Genomic DNA, 21,933 nt, shown 5'->3' on the forward strand with positions numbered 1-21,933 from the left:
GCAAATCAAGTTGGTATTGAAGGGAAACTGCCCAGGTAGAAACTTATGTTGTTCTTGTCATGGGAAATACTCTTCTCTATAACAAATGAATGTAGTAATGGAGCCTATCCCACCAGTGGAATTCAAAAAAAATTGGAATAACCTTGCATGTTCTAGATTCCTTTGCATTACACAGTGTCTTCTGGTGATCTGGTTTGTTTTTGTATTCCTAGATATAGGTGCATGTTCTGGGTGCCTGGTGTTATGAGAGTGATAGGGGTTTTGTCTTGAAATAGAACCATGGCACTGCTTTAAGCTGATTTCTTATAAGTTTATCTTCATTAGCTCTATTACTAAGCCTCCAGTTTTTTGTCCCCTCTTTTTCATCCCACTCTGTCCTTGCTATTCGCTTCCCACTGATTTTTAGAGGAAATTTTAATTACCCCAGTGAAACAAAGCAGACAGAGATGACCTGATGTCTGGGTCTTTTCCTAAAGTAATTTCTGGCAAACATACTGAAATTCATTAATTAGTTCTGCTTGAGAACAGAACTAACAGATCGGTATTCTCTTGTAGCAGTAGAATCTAATCTACATTTCCATGTACAGCTATACATCTAGTCATAAACTTGTGGAATAAGCCAAGGTAAACCCTCCCAGCCATGGGTTTTTTCAGTATCTAAAATCGGCTCTCGTAAGAGCTCAGGATCTAGAGTCCAATGCTGTTGCTGCAGATTAAGGGGGGCCTGGCAAAATTGCTTGGGCTGCTGCCATGTGGATTTGCTGGTAGAATACAGTGCGATAATATGTTGAATTTGGCTCATTACTCTGAAGAAATGCTGCCACAGACACTGAGGGACACAGATTTCGGAATTGGAATGATTCTATGTTGGGATGATCTTGTGCTCACTGCTCTAGACAGAGCTGTTATTAGTGCTGTATGCCCAAGATGGTTTGTGGTTTGTTTAGCCTTGTAAAGCATCCATTTTATACTCCTACATAGAGAAGGAAATAGGTCAGACTTAGCAGAGTTTAAATTGCTCCACCAGAGTTTCATCTTTTTCGTTGTAACTTTTACACTGCAGGTTTGGAGATTCATCCTCTGGTTCATTCAGAGTGCACTTTGAAATTTTGCTTTCATGGAAGATCAGACCTAAAGAACCATTTATAATACTGGACTAACTGGGACTGACTACCAGAGGGGTTTGTTGCTGGATTAAAATTTTGAGTATTACATATATTAGTCTTCTCCCAAGTGTAAATTGTTACACTTAGCTTCAGAGTTTACTCCCAGGTAGGTCAATAGCAAGATGCCAGTGTTTTTGAGAACTAAATTATAGAGAACTGATAGTCTTTAAATCTCATGCAGTTTGACCACAGTGTCAAAAACTGTGTTAACACTGAATGTGAGTGTGAAATCTTTAAACTTTGAGGTTGGCTTAGTATATTTTATCACTTCTAGAATGATGTAAGTCAATAAGCATACCTCACTCTTGTCTTTATTACAGGAATTAGGTTAAGCTGTGGTGACTTCTGTAGTCCAGATGAGTGATAGTGGTAGATCTGGCTTCAGGGAGTGTGTTTTTTTGAGTAGCAAAACAATAATCTCTTAAATAGCAAAAACCAACCTGTTTTTCCTTGGGAGAGTTTCCCTCCAACTGGATATGTGTGATTGCCTTGCCATGCATCTGATAGCAGCTGCTTGTAGTGCAGGACAGTACTCACCTGTGGTCACCTTGTTCACCTGTGGTCCCATGCTGACTTGCTTTTGTGCACCAAATGGCCTCACACAGTGCTGCTGGGACCATTTCAGGTGCTTACATTGTGTGTGTGTGATGTTGAATTCAGTCCTCTCTGTGCATGCATTGGGCTTCTGACAACAGGTCACTCACAGCTGGCATCTTTTATTAGCCATGAAACATTTATCTTCAGTGATGTTTAAATAGTTAATAAAGTTAGAAGCAAATTTGAATAAAAACAAAACCAACTTTTTTCCCCACAGATAAAATAAAGTAGCTCTCCATCCCCTCATTCTCAGGCAGACCTAACAGTGCTTCTGTCAGTGCAGCAGACAAATATCCAAGCTATGATGAAACACATTTGTCTATTTAAGTGAAAATAAAGCAAGAAAGATAAGCTGAATGCTGTATGTGCACTTCTGAAGGCAGAGGTTGATGTTCTGCTTGCTTTTCAGATGCTCTCCTTTGCAAAACTGTAATATAAGCTGAGGCTTTGGCCTACAACAGAAAGATTGCTGCTGCTGAAAAATGTTTCATTAGGTCTGGGCTGGATTTTATTTTCCTGCTAAAAAGACAAAAAAGATACCCAAGTAGGGATGAACACAATTATGAACTGCTTGAAAGAGCAAAAATTCTTCTTGTCTTTTTGCCTTTGTGACTCTAATTTCTCATGCTAATAATTTTGGAAGAGTATATTGCAATATTTGTGAGAGACAAAAAACAGTGAAGAAATTCACTGCCACCTGTGCAAGTCACCTAGAAGCATACAAGAAAGCTCATCTCTTATGAAGTACTCCAAGGAAATACTTGTTCTTCTCACCATCACTAATTTCAGCAGAGATCCATGGATAAGGCTGTAGAAATAAGCACAGCTGTGGAATATGGCATAGTAAAGAACATGCTGAAACTTCTTGGCAGAGAGTTGTTTGCCAGGGAGCCCGAATGCAATTCTTAGTCCATGGAAAAGATGGCATTTCAAGTTTTGGTACCTTTGAATTTTTCGGAAGCAAATATTTATGCCCAAACCTGCTCAGTCTAGCTTTATATTCACACATAAGGGGGCAGTGTGGTACTGTTAGCCAAGTGCCATGGAGGTGCACATTAGATTTCACTATTATATATTGCATCATGTTTTAAGAAATGGCTTTAGAACTCTGAGCACAGCTAGAGCTTTGTCACTGGCTGTTAGTGCTGCTGTGTCTGTACTGGGGAGAACCAAGTTGGACAGCTTCCTCTCTTCTTTGTAAACATTTTGTTTTTAGAGAGTTGCTATTTTGGCACTCTCTCGTAGTCCCTTGTTTGTAAGCATGTGAAGGAGGAGGAGACAGTTTTCCTAACGCTGGGATGGGGAACTTCAAATTAGAGCATTTTTACCTCCCCCATGCAACATTTACTTACTGGAAAGGAAGGTAATGTTTCCACTGAAGCTTTCCTGTGCACACCACACACGGGCTTCTAGCCCACTGCTGCCCAGTTTTGAGAATATGATTATTTCTCCACTGTTTTCGTGGAATATGTCCTTTCTTGATTATTTTGTACCAGCACAGTCTTTTACGTGCCAATAGAAAAGTGATGATTAAGTGGCTGAAAGTCAATGCATGCATAGGATCTTAGGTCATCTTCCTACATGTTAATATTCAGGGTTAGAAGGCCAGGATATGATGGCATTTAGGATCTCTAGTACTTTTAACATGGTGTTTGGAGTGCCTTACTGCAGGATGTGTATGGCATTGTTTCTAACCTGTCTGGCTTTTAGTGTCATACTGCACCTGACACATGCTATTGTTATCCAAATATGTGTTATCTGTGTTGTCCCTTTGTAGTTTCTGCATGAATTTCTACTTTATCTAAAGCTTCCCCTTCAAATATTGATTTCATCTCTCCTCTGCCATTTGTCCTTATAGTAAATATCATAAAGTTGCAGAGCACAAGAGCATCATACACTGTTTCATTATATCTTGTTATAACTCTGTGTTGCATTGCTGTGAGGTGCTGTACTGACACAGGAGTTTTTTTACACAGCTCCTGTTTGGGTTTATGTCCTTCTTTGTCTTTGTTGAAATACATATGAAGCCAATTTGTTCATGCCATGATCACTTGTAGAAGGCTGCAGGTAAATTGCATGCCAGCACACTGATAATTTCTAGTAGTAATTCAGCACTGTTAGACTGTCCCCTTTGTGTGACAGTTAAAGTGCTGTCAGGTACACTGAATCTATGTTGTTGGTTAATTCAGAGAGATATGACGTGGAGTGGTGATAATGCTGATGGTCGTGACTCAAAAGATAAAATGATGATAGCAAATGCAATCCTTTTTATATGCATCTTTGTGAATGTCAGTATTTAATATAAAATTGTCTCAATATGTAATAGTTAACAGAATAAATTCTCACGTGGTTTGTTACTATGGTATTTCTCACTAAAAACTCCTGCCCACAAAATTTTCCCCTTGCTTTCTTCAAGAGTGTGGTGTTTCTTTAATTCAAATGGCTAGTATAATGATACCACAAGCTTTGAAAATGAAAATGAGTATTCTGGAAAAATTACGAGTTCTAGCTAAAGCTATAAAGCATTTGGTTTACTGGTTCCTAAATTAGTGTCTTTCATTTTCTCCTTCCCCTCCATCCTAGCTGGTAAGTGTGACTGCAGATGTTTTGTGTTTGAATTAACTGATTGGCAGCTTGGTTAATGTGTAGAAAGTGCTATTGGTTATTTCCACATTATATTTATCTATCTATTTATTTATTTATTTTTAAAGCACTCATTAAAAACCCATGACATACTCCCAGTCTTGAAGGAATGGATTTTTTGGCTCCTGTCTGCTTTGAATGAAATCCAAAACAAATGTTGTTTGATAATGGTTTACAGTTGCATTGCACAGGTTGCTCTTCATGATAAATAATTAACACCCTTTGTGTTCTTGATTGCAGATTTTCAAAACCCTGCCTGATGCTTCTTTGCCTGAGCCAATCCCTATGTCAGTATCTCCTCCAAATGCCCCACCAAGGCAGTCAAGAAGACAAGGGCAGCGTATTAAGAGGCCTCTGGCTGTTTACAATCTCTGCCTGGAGTTGGACGATGGTAAGACGTTAGTGATATTTCAGTCCTTGCATCAGATGGGCTGTGCTTCCTATCTTCAGGAGGTGTTTTCATTTCACATTTCATTTGTATACGTGTGTGGATGCACATGCTTACTGGTTTAATTGCTTTGGGACATGCAAAGAAGCAAGGAGAGCTACAGAGAGAGGACAGCAGGGAGTACTGTGACTTATGTTTAAAAGTAGGACGGACTGTCTTAAATATGCCTTTCTCCTCTAAAAAAAAGTAGCTCCTGTTTCTTTGGGGAAATCTCTTTGACCTCTACTGAAGATTACACAGCCATAAGATAAATGGAGAGAGAACTAAAATTAAAGCAAATCTTTTATGAGAAGAGCTAATGCACTTTACAGTTAAACTCATCTGGATTAAAGGCTCAGGTCACCACTGCACTGGAGAATACCACTACTTCACTTGAATCTTTAATACCTTGCTGTAACTAGCAGTAAATACTTGTCAACTTGCCCCTACCATTGAAAAGCAATGGGAAAAAAAAAAAAAAAAGTCTTCCTTTTGCAGGGAGTCTGCAGTAGCAACATACAGTGAGGCAAAGGGTGTATAATAAAATCTTATGTATTCTGACTGTTGGGCAGAACCATAATAATTTTCCTGAGATTTCATTGCCTGGGGATACGTACAGTACTGAAGAGGCAAGTCAGGGCTCATTTTGTGTTACAGTTTTTCTCCACTCTATTCCTTTTCTCTCTCCTAATGTTTTTTGCCAATTGTCTTTTCACATGAAGAGCCGTGGGATCAGGGCACAAAGTCCAGTTACAGCAAGTGAAAATAAACAGGAAGGTTTTGGAATCATGCAGTAGTACGAGATTCACTGGTGAACTGTCACTAAATTAGTAGTTAACAGTGGTTTATTTCATAAGGCAAGAACACAAATACCTATGACAGCTGTTAAGTGCAGCTTTTAGAAAGAAACTCAGGACTGTTTATAGTTTCAAAGCCAGTTTTGCAAAGAGTCAGCAAGAAATTCAGTATTCCTGCGATCGGATTTGATTCACCAGAGAGATACAAAATTTGTCTGTTTTTTCTTGCATCAAATGTGAAACTAAATGCCTTAACTAGAAGATGTTTAGGGGTAGCTGCTTAAAAAGCTTAAGATGTGTTAATTTGAATAATTTGATCCCAAAAGCTAAGAAAGCTCTTGAGCTACATCTGCAATAATAAATTTATCCTCATCTGAAAAACAAAACTAAACTGAAGCCACTCAGAGAGCTATTCACATCTAGTTTTGAATGTGAATCCTAGCAGGACCCAAGAAGTACCACAGCTTCTCAAATTTTGTGGAGTAAGGTGTGCACTGAGTTGACTTTGACCCAAACACTGCAAACAAAAAGCACTTAGTGGGTTGTTTTTATTCTGATAGTCAAAAATACAATGTTACTGTTGAAAACTGTTATAAAGATTGTATTTTGTCTAAATGCAGTCCATATTCTTGTCTAATTTGGGCATCTTGGCAAACTGCTGGGATTGTTAAAGGCTGTAATAGTTATATTTTATGCAGAACCTTGGTGCTTGTCTGGGAGTTGTAGCGGGCTGAACTGCAGAATAGCCTAATACTTCATGGTACATATTAAAACTGCAGTGAAGGCTGAGCTGCTGAAGGTGAAATTCTGGTGGGATCTGGCAATAACATTTCTCCTCTGTGGTCTGTAAAGCTACTACCAAAGGTAGCAGGATCCTCAGGCTGTTGGTAGCTGTTGGCCACATGCTAGTGGCTTTTTTCCTTGTTCAGCCAGCCTGCTGCGTCAGGACAGTGGGTGGTGTTTGGGACAATGGCTCTTGGGCACGTGTGCCATGCACATGCAGCACTGCAGTGCCTTGAGCCCAGCTGTGTCACTGCATGCTCTGAGCCACTGCCCCAGTGGCTGCAGACTGTGTGGATCAGCCAGGTTCATGAATTATCTAGTCCCTGAGTAGAGCTGAGTGCCTCCAAATACACTCCGTCGCCCTCAGTTGCTTTCTTCTTTGGAGAGGGGATAAAGGAATAGAAGTGAGCCTGGGCTTCATTCCCTATTTACCTAGCTTCTTGGCTAACAAATACATGTTTTATAACTGCTCTTTGGAAGATTTTATCCTGTGTGTGTTTTTAACAGGAAATTAAACATTAAACCCCTTCCCTCCCCCGCCCCCCCCCCCCTTATTCACAATGGCATGAGTTAAGCACCAGGCACAAGCCAGTATTTTGTATTTCCTGGATATGGCAAAATTATCATAATCTTGTTTTAAATAAGCAGCTGATACATATTTATATGTAAATATATTTGTAGACAAATATATCTCTAAGGTTATTGTAATTATAGATAAATATTCTCTATGCCTTGAAACTAGAACTATGTCGGAGACAAATTCTCTCTGTGCTGGAAAACTTCTTGAGTGTGTTTCTTTTAGGATTGTTATGCAAACCAGGAAATTGTTAGAAAAGCGGAAACAAGTCTTTAGCTATCAGCTGCTCCAGGGACTTAACAGGCTTCAGAATCCACTGCTTGAATTGGAAATGCAGGGTTCAGGCCAGGTTTCTTTTTAAAAGCATGTTTGCAGTCGAGAAGCTTCTTGACTGCAGACAAAATGTATGCAGCAACCACCCAGAAAGGGCTGTAAGATATATAAATATTGATAGATAGAATAGCTGAAGAACACACACTATGTTTGATAAAAATCTTTATTTTGCCTTCTAGTAATTAGCTGTACTGAATTCTGTAAGTGCATAGATTTTTCCCTCCTTGTACATGGCATTTAGATGATTAAACCTATTTGCAAACAATTCAAGGATTATATTTACTACCTTGAAGATCTTTGTTTTCTGAAAGACCAACTTAAGTCACAGGTGACACTGTTTTTCTTTCAACTTCTTTCTTCTTTGTTCTGTGGTAAGCCAGTTACTAAATTTTCATTCCAAAGTTTTTTGACATCCTAGTGTCTAAAGTAGAACTGGACCTAATGGGGAACTCTGAGCTACTTTCATATGTGGCTTAAACCCAAAGTTCTTGTTTCAGCAAAATGCAGATTTGTCTGAGATTTACATTAGGACCATTTCCAGAGATTTCTAGCCTTCTACATTAAGAGTTGGGATTTGTTTTTTGGTGGTGGTGAATTGTTTTTTGTTGTGTTTGTTTGTTTGAATTTTTTAATATTTTAATTTTATTTTGTTGTTTCTGTTTTTTTTTTTTTAATCTATGGAAATTGCCTTCTTCTTTTCCCTCACTATCTGAACAAATTTTATAGTGAATAGCAGTGCAGAAACTCTTGTGACGTACAGTCTCAGATATGTACAAATCTTTTCGTTGCCTCTCTGTCTCTATGCAAACAGGGAAGGACTGTTAGCTAGAACTGGGAGTTGTTTATCCTGTTCTAAACGTATCATTGGGACTTTATTTTCCATTTGGGCAGTCAGTATATATATCAGAGTAGTTTGCTGTTTACATTTCTCTTAGATGGCAATGCAAATTTAAAATTTTATTCCCTTACAATTTTATTTAAATTTTAACTTACCTTTATTGTTGCAAATGCAACAGGTTTGGGATTTCTCTTGTTTGTTTGTTGTATCATTTTTCTTGGTTTTTGTAGTGCCAGAGACTTAGAGATTATTAAGCAATTTTGTAGGGCTGTTAGAGCAATATGGAAGAAAAGTCCTGTGTAAGGTAAGCAGTGTAATGGAGTCCATCCAGGATGAGCAGAGAATCAGCACAAGTTGTATAAGTCACACCTGGAGTCAAGAAATGGGCCATGCATAGCACTTTGTCCAACTACAGAACAACTTATTTTCTAAACAAATATCTTAAACCACAGGGCCTGCTGATGCCTTATTCTATTGAATATTCTCTAGGTGCCAAAATTTCTCCTTGGCACATACATGGAGATAGCACATTAGTGTTAAAGGGGGGCTGCATTGTTCTTTTTTTAGAGCATTTGTGTCCTGTTCCCCCACTCTGGAATCATATGGGCTGTTTTCGATAGGTTGCTGCTGCTGCTATTAACTAAATACTATATAGTGATTTAGAAAACAGATTCTTCTGCAGAATTTGAAAAGAAATAAAAATTAGAACTGCTACTTAACCCTTCAAAACTTTGTGCTAACTTATATTGTCCTTTGAAGTATTTTGGGACACACAATTATGAATGGTATGTTAGTGTTGAATAGGAGTAGCTGGTGTTGATTTTTTTTTGTGGGGATTGGAGTGAGACAGTGTCTTAATTTAGGTGATAAATTAATTTGCATTAATTACTGTGGCATTCAATTAAATTATTTTATCAGAGTAAAATGTGATAATATGTGTAATGGCTACATAGCAATATTCCCTCTCCCTACTCCCCCTCATCCCTTCCTGACCCAAACACAAGTAAAAAATCACAAACTTTATTTGGAATTACTGAACAGAAAAACTGAATGTTAAAGGAAGCCTTGGACTTATAATGAGTCAGGTCTTCAGGGCTGAAACAGCCCAGAACTGCAAGGTTGCAGGTGTGAAACCTGGCCTTGAACTCCTTCTATTTCTGAATTTGCCGCTTGAAAGTGTTTCTGTAACCTGGCATTTAGTAGGGGAAATGGAAAGAAAAGCAGCTACATAGGCATATCAGAAAGCCATAAGGCCCTGCAACACTTGCTTACAAAGCTATTGTTAACAGCTGAGCAGAACACAGCTTTGCTGTCACAAAATAAGTGCACCAATGTTAGTCATGAGGGGAAGATCAGGATGACTGCTGTTTGCCGTGTGGAATTTCAGACAGTTTGTATTTCATCTTGCTGCAAGAGTAGCTCCTGCAATTCTATGTGATTCATCAGAGCTTTTCCTACCTGATCGCTCTGAGTAGGATGTGTGCTACACAAAGTTAAAAGTTTTTTTTGAGCTGCTGCCAGTGAAGGTAAACCTTTTTGTTATGTAATTATGGATCCTGTTTTCCTATCAGAGAGTTGACTTCTGCTTGGAGAGCTTTGAGTCCATAGAAGATACTTTTTTCTTTTTTTTAAGAGATACAGAATAATTTTGGTCCATACTTTGCATACACAATATACATTATCTGGCCATTTTATCCTTGTAAGTAATCTTTTTGCTACAATCTACTTGCTGCGCTGCTAGCAAAAATCAAATTTGTGTCATCATGTAGTAAACATCTCCTAAGTTTTACATCTTGTTGAATGAGGTATATCAGATCTTCATGGTTTCTGTGAGAATTGCCTTAGTTTCAATGCCAGTGCTTGTCTGTTTTCAGTGTATGAAATCTAGAAGCTGTAGAAATGTTCAAAGTAAACACATCCATGTGTTCATACACATGTGTACAACAGAAGTCAGGGGACAGGGGAAGGGAACTGGGAAGGGAACTTGAATAGACTTAAAACTAGGATCTGAATTGAAAGAAGGAATGGTGAGTTCAGGAGAATGGGTCAATCTTTCCTTGAGGCCAGACATTATTAAAAATCTCTGACCTTCTATAATAATCCTTCATCTCTTTAATTCTCTACCTTCTGCACACAGACATGCAGGGGCAGATAATGCTGTAAGAAGGCTAATTTGGCATGCTAAAAGTAATTAATCCCAGGCATGGAAGTCACTGACATATCTTTACTACATGCCAGCTGTGCCCTGGCTAACCTGTATTGGTAAAAGTAAATTAATTCACACAAGAGTGTAAGTAAAACCAAGACTTTGTAGCTGTTCAGCTCTTCAGAAACCTTCCTATGGATGAGAACATGCATTGTACTGAATTAGGGGTTTCCTCACATGCTCTTGCTTCTCTTCACTGGTGACAAGAATAGCTGAGATGTTGCAGGGGAGAGCTGGTGAACTTTTTATTAGGCTGATATGCAAGTTAGAAAATTTCCTTTTCTTGTTTTGCTTCCACTCCATGAGTGTTTTTCATTTGGTCAGAAAAAAATGTATTCTTGTTTGCCCGTTAGCTTCTGGAAGTCTTTGTCCTGTTTGCTCTTCTTTTTCTCTCTAATTTTCTGTTTTCTTCTTTTGAAAGTCGCACTTAGTGCAAGGTGAATTACATTGCTGTCACTACTTTCCTTCCCAGCTGTTTTGTGACTTGCTGAACCACAGGGAGATTGAAGGTGTTCTTAGGGGAGATCAACAAACCTGTCACCTGGATGTTCAACTGAAACAACTGACAAAACTTCCCCCAAGGGCTGCTTATCTTGTTTTCAGTAGTTTTTTTTTAACAAACCATACATATCCCACTTGATCCATTCCTCTGCTGAAGTCACTGTTATGGCAAAAGGAGAGAGGTGAACAAAATGAGGAAGGAGGCACAGGCAAGTGTCAGCAGCAAATCTCAGAGTGGCTTTCTTGTGAGAGAACCATCATATACAGAATGTGGTAGCAGCTAGTCGTTGTCATTGGCCACGTTGTGCAATTATTGGTGAGAAACTTTATTTAAGAAGTCATAGGAAATAACTGCACATGAAGAAAGCTTAGTAGCAAGAGAAAAGGAGACAATAGTATGATGTTATTCCTGTTTGACAGCTCAGGGAAAGAGCTTTTGAACACCTTACCTTTTAGGGGTAGAAGCACCCTTAGAGACACATCTTCCAGCTTATTGGTGCCTGAATTTCCAGCAAAACAGAAAAGGAAATGGAATAATATTTTCATGGACTTGGAGTTTTTGATGGTATTTAAGAAGTGCTTCTGAATTAGGGAACTTTTAGGCCTGGTGATTTTTACCCCTTCTTGATCTACTCTGGTGTTTCAGAGTTCTGATTCTCATGGATTAGACCAGAGCTGTTCCCCTGTATATTTCAGTACAGACCTTTAGTTGCCTGGACTGGTGGAAACCCAAACTCAGTGCTACCAAAAAAACTATGGAAACGATGGGACAGTCTGTTTATCATACTATTTGTCAGGATTTTTGGGAAGTAGCTTCAGTTCATGATTGTATTTTTCAGCTATGAAATTGGTTGGCATCTGGCCAGCCTGGTAAGGCTGGAGATCATGTGTGGTTTCCTGCCAAGCCAGCTCTGGTAAGAATGAGTAATTGTTGAGTTTAGATACTGCTCTTGTTATCATGATGTGCACAAATCAAAAGAGGAACCCCTCTGCAGGCTTGTATCTGATTTCTGTTGTTTCAAAATTTAATTACGTGATATAATTAACATCCCAACATTGTATCTGTGACTGTCTTGAATTGTTTTTTCACATTTTGAGGAATAAATAGGGATTCTTTACCCATTTTAGTTTTAGCTTGCTCAGTGAAAGGCTATGTGTCTTTTGGATTTTATTGACGTAAAGTAATCCAAGCAGTATTTCTTCTGATTTTGGAAGATAACCTGCAGTAAGAGGGATATTTGTTGAAATAATTGCTTATTTTTTACAGGTTAATTGCATAATAATACCATGTAAGTATATCTCTAGAAAGATGCTTGTTAAAAATTGAACTTTGCATTTTAAAAATGGACAAAGAAATCAAAAAGGAGGAGGGCCAGGAGAGGATGATGGTCCCCAAACTCCACTTGCCTCTAAGTAACTTGCAGATGAGCATATTTCTTTCCCTTTCCTAACCCCAACTCAAACACCTTGTGGCCCTTTTGGCTACAGTTCTTGAGTTGCATCATCCAGTCTTGAGGCAAATTCTTCTAGCTCAGCTTTTTCCTTTTCCTGGTGAAGCTGAACCATTAAGGAGCTGGGAAAAACAACCTTTCTACAGGAAAGCTACTTTGTGCCTAACATACACATGCTGCTACATGCACATATTTGAAAAATATATCAACGTTGGTCTTTGTCTAGGAAAAACTGTAGTCAGCTCAAATAATTGTGTTAATTATTTTGTCTGAGAGAAAAAAAGTAGCTGGAGCGGGGATCTGATTCTTGCTGCATGTGTTCTGTGTGACAGCATGAAACTGATGGGAATGTGGGTTGTCTGCTGCCCATTTGCTCTGCTGACTTGAGGCTGGATGAGTCTATGATGTCTACATTTATGTAAGAAGTAACTGCATACTAGGGCAGGGCTGCACTGTAGGGTTTGCTACATTCTAGGGTTATTAATGGGTACTTTTGGATAATGGAATGTACTAGTACAAATCTATTTTTCTGAGTTTTTACAGGAATCTGACCTCCAAAATACCTGTTTTCAGGGGCACTGAAATAATTCTGTTGTTTAGTTTTAGCATTCACTATGGTTGCTTTTTTAACCAAATAATAGGTCACTATTAACTTTCAATTAAGCTTTCACCTTGATTTGGAAACGTGTTTAAAAAAGCAGTTTCTGTAGCCTGGAGGTAATAAACAATTAACCAGTTTTAGTGGCATGACAAATGAAAGTACACAGTTTGTTAATTTACTGAGAAACAGATGACTTGGCTTCATTAATTCAGAAATCTTTTTAAAAGTTTGACGAAGTAGAAGAATATCTGAGCTCACCTGTTTGGTGTGATTTACTATGGTAAATAGTGAATAAAGGGGCAGCCTTGCATCTAGAAAAGGCTCTTCTTGACTGCAGATTCCTCTGATAACAATCACAGAAAACTTTCTCCAATAGAGCTACTTCTAGCTTTCCAGGAATGGCTGAATCCTTTCCAGACTAGTTGGTACATCGTTTCATGAGATCATTTAAAGATTTATTAACTGTGTGAGGAACCTTTGGTTATTCTTTTTGTGTCAATTTTCTGTAGATGCTGAAGATTCAACACCTGGAACTAAGTACTTGCTTGATCAAGGATATTTATGATACCAATATTTTTTTTCTGTCCCTGATCTATGAGATTCCTATTAAAATGAAAGTATAGTACATACCCACAAATGAATATTAGAGCAAAGCTACTTTCTACTTGGTTGAACTTCTGGGTTATTGTGGGACATTAGCTATTTATGGGGAAGGAATGTTTGTTGTCTCAGAGCAGGATGCAGCTGTGATACTGATGGGGGAGGACGGGTGGCTGCACAGCAGTGCAGCTGCTGCTTCCCCACCTCGTGATGCAGAAAATGGCAGACTTGTAGGTGGCAACAGGGATTTTGCAGCATCTTTAACCTACTCTCCTCAGTGAATATCCTATCGCCCCTTGTCTATGAGCTGTTTGTGTCAAAGGTGAGATGGATTTTTATCATCTTATTTTAGCATGATTTGTCTATGCAATGACCATTTGAAACACATATGACAGTTCTGTTTGGCGTATGCTGTGTATCTCAACAGAAACAGTCACATATTCCTCATTAACTCCAGAAGAATACTCCTTCATAAACTGTTTTCATTGTCTGCTTACCCTTAAACTGTAGACAGTACAACAGGTTGTACTGTTGACATTAAAGATTAGTCTTGCTTTTTACTTTAAAGCATGTAATTCATCAGTTTACTTAAGCTGAAGTTGGAAGAAAACTGTCACTTAAGCAAGTAACTGATAGTGTTAACTCTCTGCTCTTCATGGTTCTTAATACAAATGCTTTTTTCTTATTTAGAATTCTCAGAGTAAAGTAAGGATCTGATTATTGACACTGCCAAAGTATTTCGGGGCTTTTTTTTCAACTTTAGATGCCAACAAAAAATATTCTTAGACTAGCCAGATGGAAAAAGAAGAAAAAAAAGGCAGTGGGGAGACATGTCATGCTCAGTTAGATAGAAGCTTAGTTCAGATTTCTGGTAAGGAAGGTCTGTGAGCTTTTACTATCTGCAGCTCCTTCAGATAAAAAGCAGAAGGAATTGAGGGTTCACGTATTTGCTAGAGAAAAGCTAGATATTAGGTAGATCTTAGTCTAGGCTGGTACTTTGGGGGTATCTGTTATTATGAGAAGAGATGACATGAGGCAAGGGAAGGGGGCAAGGAGGAAGGATATTTGGGTTAGAAACTGAGGGGTTAGTAGTACCAGCTAGACACACCAATAAATTGTTATGATCAGCCTAAGATATTTATTATTTTCTAGATGAGGCTGGTTTAGATGAGGCTGGTTTGAACCATGAACAGCCATAAAGACAGAGCAGAGGGTGTCTGTTGCAGAGGCACAGTGAAAGCTCAAAGGCTTGGATGAGTGTTGTGATTAGATCAGTGAAACAAGAAGTTAATTTACATGACAGTTTAAAAGGATCCATGCAGTCAAAAATTTAAGTAGTATGCAAAAGGTGGTGAGAATGTGAAACAAGTTTTAACTCTCTTGATAGTAAAATTGGATCTTACACCTATTTGCGTAGGATGGGGACATGAATTGTAGAAGCAGCTTGATGGCAGCTCTAGAACGATGGCCAAGCTGAAGGCACTCAGAGCCTTCCCACAAATATGACGAAGGGAAGGTAAAGAGTTGATGGCTGGAATGTTGACAGAAATTTGTGAGATGTCATACAGACTTACTGCTTTTGTACTGAGACCTCTTGTGTCCTTCATCTGTTCAGGCACTCTTTGGCACCCAAAAATGAGTGTAATATGAGAGAAAAAGGAGGGGGATTGACATTTTTAGAAGTAGAAGGTGAAGGCACCAAGAACACCAGACTGTGTGCTGAAAGAATAATATAAATGAGCTTTAAAGGCAGTCACATCTTGCATGTTTTATAAGGTAAAAGCTTATTAGAATTCAGGTGGTAAGAAATAAGAATAGGAAGTTTCTGAAGCTCCGCTTCGAAAACACCTGTCAGTCCAATGTGGCAGTCAGATTTTTCTTAGGAGACCTGACAGTGCTGCTCACTGGAGAACAATGCTGGAGATAAAGAGGAGTGAGAGGAGAGAAATAGTAAAAAATACTGGACTACCAATATTAGGAGCTCCTGACTTCTGAGGTAAAAGGAAACCCATAAAGCTGATTCAGTTGCAGCATTGTCTTTAACATGCACTTAAAGAAAAAAAACATATCAAACCTAAAAGGCAGTTCTCCAGCAGCTTAGGGTCTTTACTCCTTCTACAAAACAAACTACAGGAAAAGGGCAGGGGTGGGTAAAAGAGGAAATAGCTAGAAGTCAATGTATGTTACAAGTTCTGAAGAAGTGTCATAAAGAACTTAGCTATGATAATCAATGTGTAATCAAGCAGAGGTGTTCACAGGTGGGTCTGCTGCTAGATTAATATTTTGAATAATGCAAAGTGACCTAGCTTGTCTTAAAAACAGTCTCTGGTCATGGGTCTGTATAGTTTGGCAATGTTAAGTTTTGAAACATCTTGTAGTTTACTGAAGAAGTTTGAAACAACTTGAAGAATGCTAATGAAGTATTAGAATTTAGAAAGGTAAATACAAGTGTTTGACAATATATTTGCTCATGGGACAAAGTTAGGAGAATTGCAAATAATGACAGGCAGTAGGAGTTGTAGTTGTGTGCTAAGCTGCACCCTTCCAAACAAAATAAGTGTGATTGTATTGAGAAACAAATGTACAGATTTTAGAGGGAAAACGTAGCCCAGAATTACAGAAGGGAGCACATCCTTAGAAACAATGACTCTGCTAAGTCTGTTGGTCACAGAGACCAATCAGCTCATCATATTATTAATTTAAATTAATGGCTAAAACAAGTGCCAGCCCTGGATGTACACACAGGACTGATCAGTAGGAGTAAGAAGTGGAATGAATGCTTAATGTCATTCTGATGGAACCACAACAAAACCCCATAGAATCACATCTGATGTAGCCTCTTCAGAAAGTACACTGGGAAATTGTAACAGCTTTATAAAACAGGTATGTGATTCCAAAGCTGCAAAATCCCTCCCAGTAAGAGAATCAGTGTAAAACTTAAAAAGGAAATAGTTGAAATACTGTCACACAGCACAAAAACCTGATATGAGAGATAATTTAATAATTATTAGTGCATATTACATGGGTCATGCCTGAAAATAAAGCCTAACAAAGTGAAGGTACATGCATTGGTTGTCAAACCTGTTAATTAGTAACCAGTTGATTCTTCGTTCCCTTATCATCTACTGATGATTTCGGACAATGACTATTTGGAAGACATAGTTTGACCCCAGTGTGAGATGGGCATTAATCAAAAGCAGATTATTAAACTGAGTGAAGAGATAATGAGACACTGTCCTGTGGCCTCTGCCATGTACAGGAGTTACTATAATTTTTGAAGCTACCAGAACTTTTGGCATTGACATACAGGGTGAGATCTTTGTGCTGTTGGAATCATAGCAGTGATCCTATATTTTGAGGATTAAGGTTGGAACATATATAATTTTTTTTAATCATGAAAATGTGCTAGATGGTCATTAGTCATCTGTATTTCCAGTTATACAAAATTGCCTCTTTCTGAATAAAAATATTGTTTTACTTTGCAAAAGGAGATAATTGAAGACATCAGAAATGTAAAGTGTCTTTGAACATGTTTCTAGAGGGTTTTTACTTAATCCCATAGAATTTAGCAGGCGTTTTCCTGTTTAAATACCTGATTTGTTTTTAGTGTTCAAAACCCAGTCTTGGTTTTGGGAGTTCAATGCAGTACAGACTGTGAGAAAACACTGGCTCAGGAAGGAAGAAGTAAAATTTGAGGAAAGATTTAACACACAGTTTAATTTAAGATAATGTCAAACATAATTGCCTGTATACTGCAGTCTCCAGTGTTGATTCTGCTGTGCGTGACTGAAGTGTTCAGTGTTCTGGGGTTTTTTTAACTTCTTCTGTGTGTTCTGAGAAACAATTCAACAGAATATCCTCTGCTTTCTCTAGGGAGGTGCTGTGAGCTGATCATATTTGTGATATTAAGGACCACATTAATATTCCTTTCAAATGTATTTTAGTAATGCTGAGTGAATGGGTGAGGTAAATGTGGCCTTCTAGGATGGTACATATAGTTTTATAATCTAGACTGTGATACTTCTACTGCTTTGAAAGGAAATTTGGATAGATTAAAAGGACTCTACTTCTAAGGAATTTATGAAATAAGGTTGCAGTACCACTGTCTAACCTCTCAGATGTTTATCTGTGACAGATGTACGTGACACATACATTTGCAAATGAGTTCTAATTAGTTAGTTTTTACCTGACACTCCTGTGGGTCTCATGTTATGTAAATATGAAGCAGCAGCACCATGGCCTTGGTGCAGTGGGGAGGTGCCAGGTAAACAGGATTGGGCCACAGTGCAAGTGACTCATTTTCCCAGGTAATGTTCTCCTCCTCAGAGCATATCACACTTTGGTACTACAGGCTAATTTAGATCCTTAAATTAGCAGCTGCTTGGGGAGAAATTTCCAGATGATCACTTATCATTTCACTGTTTTCAGTTATATGTCATTTTACTCTCTTGGGAAGGTGTTCTCAGAGCTTCTGGGAGGGGGTGAGGATGAGATGGCTGGGGAAGCAGATGAAGACTTTTCTAACTCTGAGCTATTGTAGCAGAAGAAATTGAGGCTGTGATAAGAGTTATGAGAAGGATTTTATCCATCAAGGGTGACTTTTTATTGTCCACAGTATTTTTGTTGTGGTGTTGCGCTTTTCATTAATTAACAAAAAAATCATAAATGAAATCATTGCAACAGTAGTGCTTAGCTTGGTGGAGTAGAATTAAACTCAGTTGTTCCTGAACAGATGCTAATTAATTTAGAAATGGAAAGTAATGTTGTACAGGACTTCATCTTGTATATGGGAGATATAATTAGTCAAGCCAGCACAATATTTGAATAGCTTTTGATTGATTGTATTATTTTGATGCTGTGTTGGAACATAGTTGTTAATTTTTTTTTCCCCAAAAACTTTCAGCCCCAAAAGAGCAAAACTCTTTTACAAAGATGGTGGGAACAGCAGTATCTACTCTAGACTTTTCTGGTGGTTATTTGGAAGGCATGTGGGTTGTGTTCATGAGTGCTACCGGGAGTAGGATGGATGGAGGAAGGGATGCAGGGAGCCTTATAAAGGGTGGCTGGAACTGATCCTTATTACTGTTAAATATTAATATATTGAAAACAGCTACAGGCCCCATTTGAGAATGCTGGCTTAGGTATGGTGGATACTTTAATGCTTGCAAACATCCTCATTTCATGAACCTCCTTTAGAATCTATGAAATGTGCAGCTGATATTTAAAAAATAAAGATTGAAAGGAAAAAGTTATGTGGGTGAAGGTTACTTTTCAGTGAAGAATATAGAATGTGCCGTTTGGCTTGATGTGTCAGCATAGTTAGCAGTGACTGCTCTGACACATTGGTAACTTTATCTTATGGTCCTTGGGATAGGAATGCTATTCTTTAATGTTTTTCTAATTAATCATATCTGAATATGTTGTCCCTCAAGTGCTATCCTAAGAGTAGCCTAAGAAAACAAATATATCAGAATACAATGAGCTCTCTTAAAAGTAACACCATTAGAAAGGAGTAATAAAAGTAACATTCTTGGGTATTGTGTGTTTGTTAGAGATCTCATGCTTATTCTGACCTTTCTAAATGTCATTGTTTCATGTTTGAGAAGACTGTGCTTATTGTATTTGAGAGCACTTATTTCCTCAAATGTGTGTTAAATTATCTTCAGAGACTGTTTTCAGGGTGATGTGCAAGTGTGCATAGCCTAAACTGTTTTCTTATCAGAAGTGTTGCCTTTGTCTACCCAAAATTTAGCATTTCATTCACATAATACACAGCTGAAAAGGGACTGGGAATATGTTGTATGTGAAGAAAGCCTGATGAGAGCTGTGGGGGAAATTGTGCAATTATACCTTTTGTAGAAATATGGGGAGATTTCTTGTCCTCCAAAATACCCGGTGGAGATGGAACAGAATGGTTTCTTTTCTTATATATTTTAGGACATTATCTCCAAGCCAGATTATTTAGCTTTATGAGATAATTCGTTGACTATCCTGACTTGTTCTCTCTTTCCTAGCTGACAGTCACAGCTCTCCCAGAGAAGACACCCCAACTGGGAGCATGGATTCTCTTTCTTCCCCATCTCCAACACCTGCATTCTCCAGCAGCCCACTTGGGCTCTTGGATGGAAATCACCTTATCATGGACAGCGGAGATCTTGCAGGCTGGACAACAAATCTGTAAGTAACTGAATATTAAGTGAGGATGTTTCCACTGGTATGATTGTGAAACACATTTTCTGTTTCAGTTTGGTGAGGAGTGATTTTTAGAAATTGCATATAATTGTGTTTGTTTTCTTCTGCTACAAGAAGATGTGTTTATGTGTGGTGGTGGAGCTTAGAGCCTACTTGAATGCTTGTAGGAAAAAAATGTTCATATTCTATTGGAATCTACTTAATTTTCATGTTACCTGTTATAACATTTTAAATGTTTTTTATTTTTTTATTTAAGCAGTGAATATATAAGTTATTCTCTATATGATATTTTACCCTAGTTTTATTTCAAGAAAACATTAAGGTGCACTTAGATGCCATACTGTTAAGATTTTGGGCCCAACTTTAGGTTTGGTTAACAGTGAGCGTGTGCTCAGATGCTATTGTCTAAGAACATTGTTATTTTTAATCTCTGCTTAACAAATTAAGTGCCTGGTTTCCAATGGAAGTGCAGTCTGTCACTTTCAGAAGATGCTGTAAGTGTTCTGTTTTTGAGTGTGACTTAAATTTAGCAAAAATTGACATCAAAATGTTAGTCCTATCTCTATAATACATGTTCAGGTTTGATACACAAAAAGCTGACCATAACTTGTTTTTAAATCAGAGTTGAACTTGAATTGAATTCTCCGGTTTGCTATTCATTCAGACTTTAACTACTATCAAGACAAACTTTTCCAGCCTTTAGTGCCAAGAACAATGGAAGGAACAGGTCTGGAGAAAAGATCTGTTACAAATATTTTCCATAACGGCATTCTGAGTAGCCAGCTCTGGTGATGAAACAAGTGTAAAATATGTATATAGATGTATGTAACATCTGAGAATATATAGATAGTCACAGAATAATTATTAATCTGCTGACTTGAGTGTTGATTGACTAGAACAATTTTTTTCTTTCATATATATTGAAAGAATTCCAGTATTATAGGTATTTTCCATAACGTTGTTTCTTCAGTAGAGGTCTGAAGTTACTCTTCCCTTATCCTCTTGTACTATCCTCTAGAAGTGAGTACAAGTAGCAATAAATTGTACTTACCAAAGAGGGCTGCATGTGTGGAAAAGATGCTGTAGTGATATAAAACTGGACTGTCAGTGAAAGCTAATTAAGGAACACAGGTTTAGCAGGATAGTGATAATGTCACTTCAGAGAATAAAAGGAGGAGTGTTGGTTTTATGCAAAGAATTTGGGAACTTCAGGTGTTTGAAGGAATATTGCAATTTTTTGTGTGTGTTTGTTAATTTTTATAAAAAACTATACTGAACTGGTGTTTTGGAAAACTGACTTGATGGCTTGAGGTTTTCTGCTCAGTTGGAAACAGTACTTAAAGTTCTCCTTGGAAGGAACAAAATAAAGGTGCATGGTATGTGCATTTAGATAATTTGTCAAAAGTAGTTTCTTTCTTCCACTTGCCTGTCTGTGAAGTCTGCTTAAGAGCTACCTCTGTAACAAGCCTGGACAGTGACAGAATAGTCTGTGAACGCTACATTCTTTCTTTGCTCTGTTTTCTCACCTCAAATTGGCTTCTCTTCCTCTTCTAGTTCGGATGACTCAGAGGGCCCTGCCTTAACAAATAAAGCCCAAACTAAAACATAGAGCAGCTCCAGTGTAGAAATAGCAGAATGTAGCTCTGGTAGCTCTCCCAGTTCCAGGAAATGTTAGCACTGGCCGTTGGTTGTAGAGTGTTCTCATGAGATGGACCAATCCTTAGAGTAAGGTGAAGAACAAACGTGTTTGTGCAGGATTTCAAAATGTTTTGTATTGTAAGCCAAACTGGGACAAAATCAATTCTTAAATCCACAGTATCATCTCTCAAATGGTATTGCAGGTGTTCACTGAGCTATAGCAAATGCCATAGTGAGTCTAGGGAAGATGGAATTATACCAGAGGATCCGGTTTCTCAAGTTCCTGCTGATGTTTATAACATATGGGTGTTACTCGTTGGAGATCGATCACTCCGGAGTTATGCAGTCAACAAGATGATGGTGACTTCTTTGTGGCAGAAGAGTTGCTTGCACTGTTTCTCAGGGGAGGGATGTTGCATTGTGGGTCAAGATGTGTCAGCTATTCCAAGAGCTGGTTTACATCTGTAGTTTGCTTCAAGAAAGAAGAAGCTAGTGAATGATAGCTGTTGTCACCGTGATGTTTCCTGGCAGAGATTTTTGTGATGCGCGCCCTTTCCCTCTTCCACCTTCCAAAGCAAGAGCT

The 21,933-nt window shown here is 38.2% G+C and overlaps 1 protein-coding gene across 3 annotated transcripts in view; it reads left to right on the plus strand.

Annotated features, from left to right (window-relative positions):
* Positions 1-21,933, plus strand: part of ARHGAP10 (Rho GTPase activating protein 10) — a 136,812-nt gene that overhangs the window by 97,640 nt on the left and 17,239 nt on the right. For all 3 annotated transcript variants that reach the window (XM_021536597.4, XM_085579282.1, XM_085579281.1), the window contains 2 exons: positions 4,647-4,797; positions 19,535-19,697. In XM_021536597.4, the coding sequence (XP_021392272.2) occupies positions 4,647-4,797; positions 19,535-19,697 (314 nt within the window). The remainder of the gene's footprint in view (positions 1-4,646; positions 4,798-19,534; positions 19,698-21,933) is intronic.

The sequence above is a fragment of the Lonchura striata genome, chromosome 4 (assembly GCF_050655825.1).
Source record: "Lonchura striata isolate lonStrDom1 chromosome 4, ASM5065582v1, whole genome shotgun sequence".
In the NCBI taxonomy this organism is placed as follows: domain Eukaryota; kingdom Metazoa; phylum Chordata; class Aves; order Passeriformes; family Estrildidae; genus Lonchura; species Lonchura striata.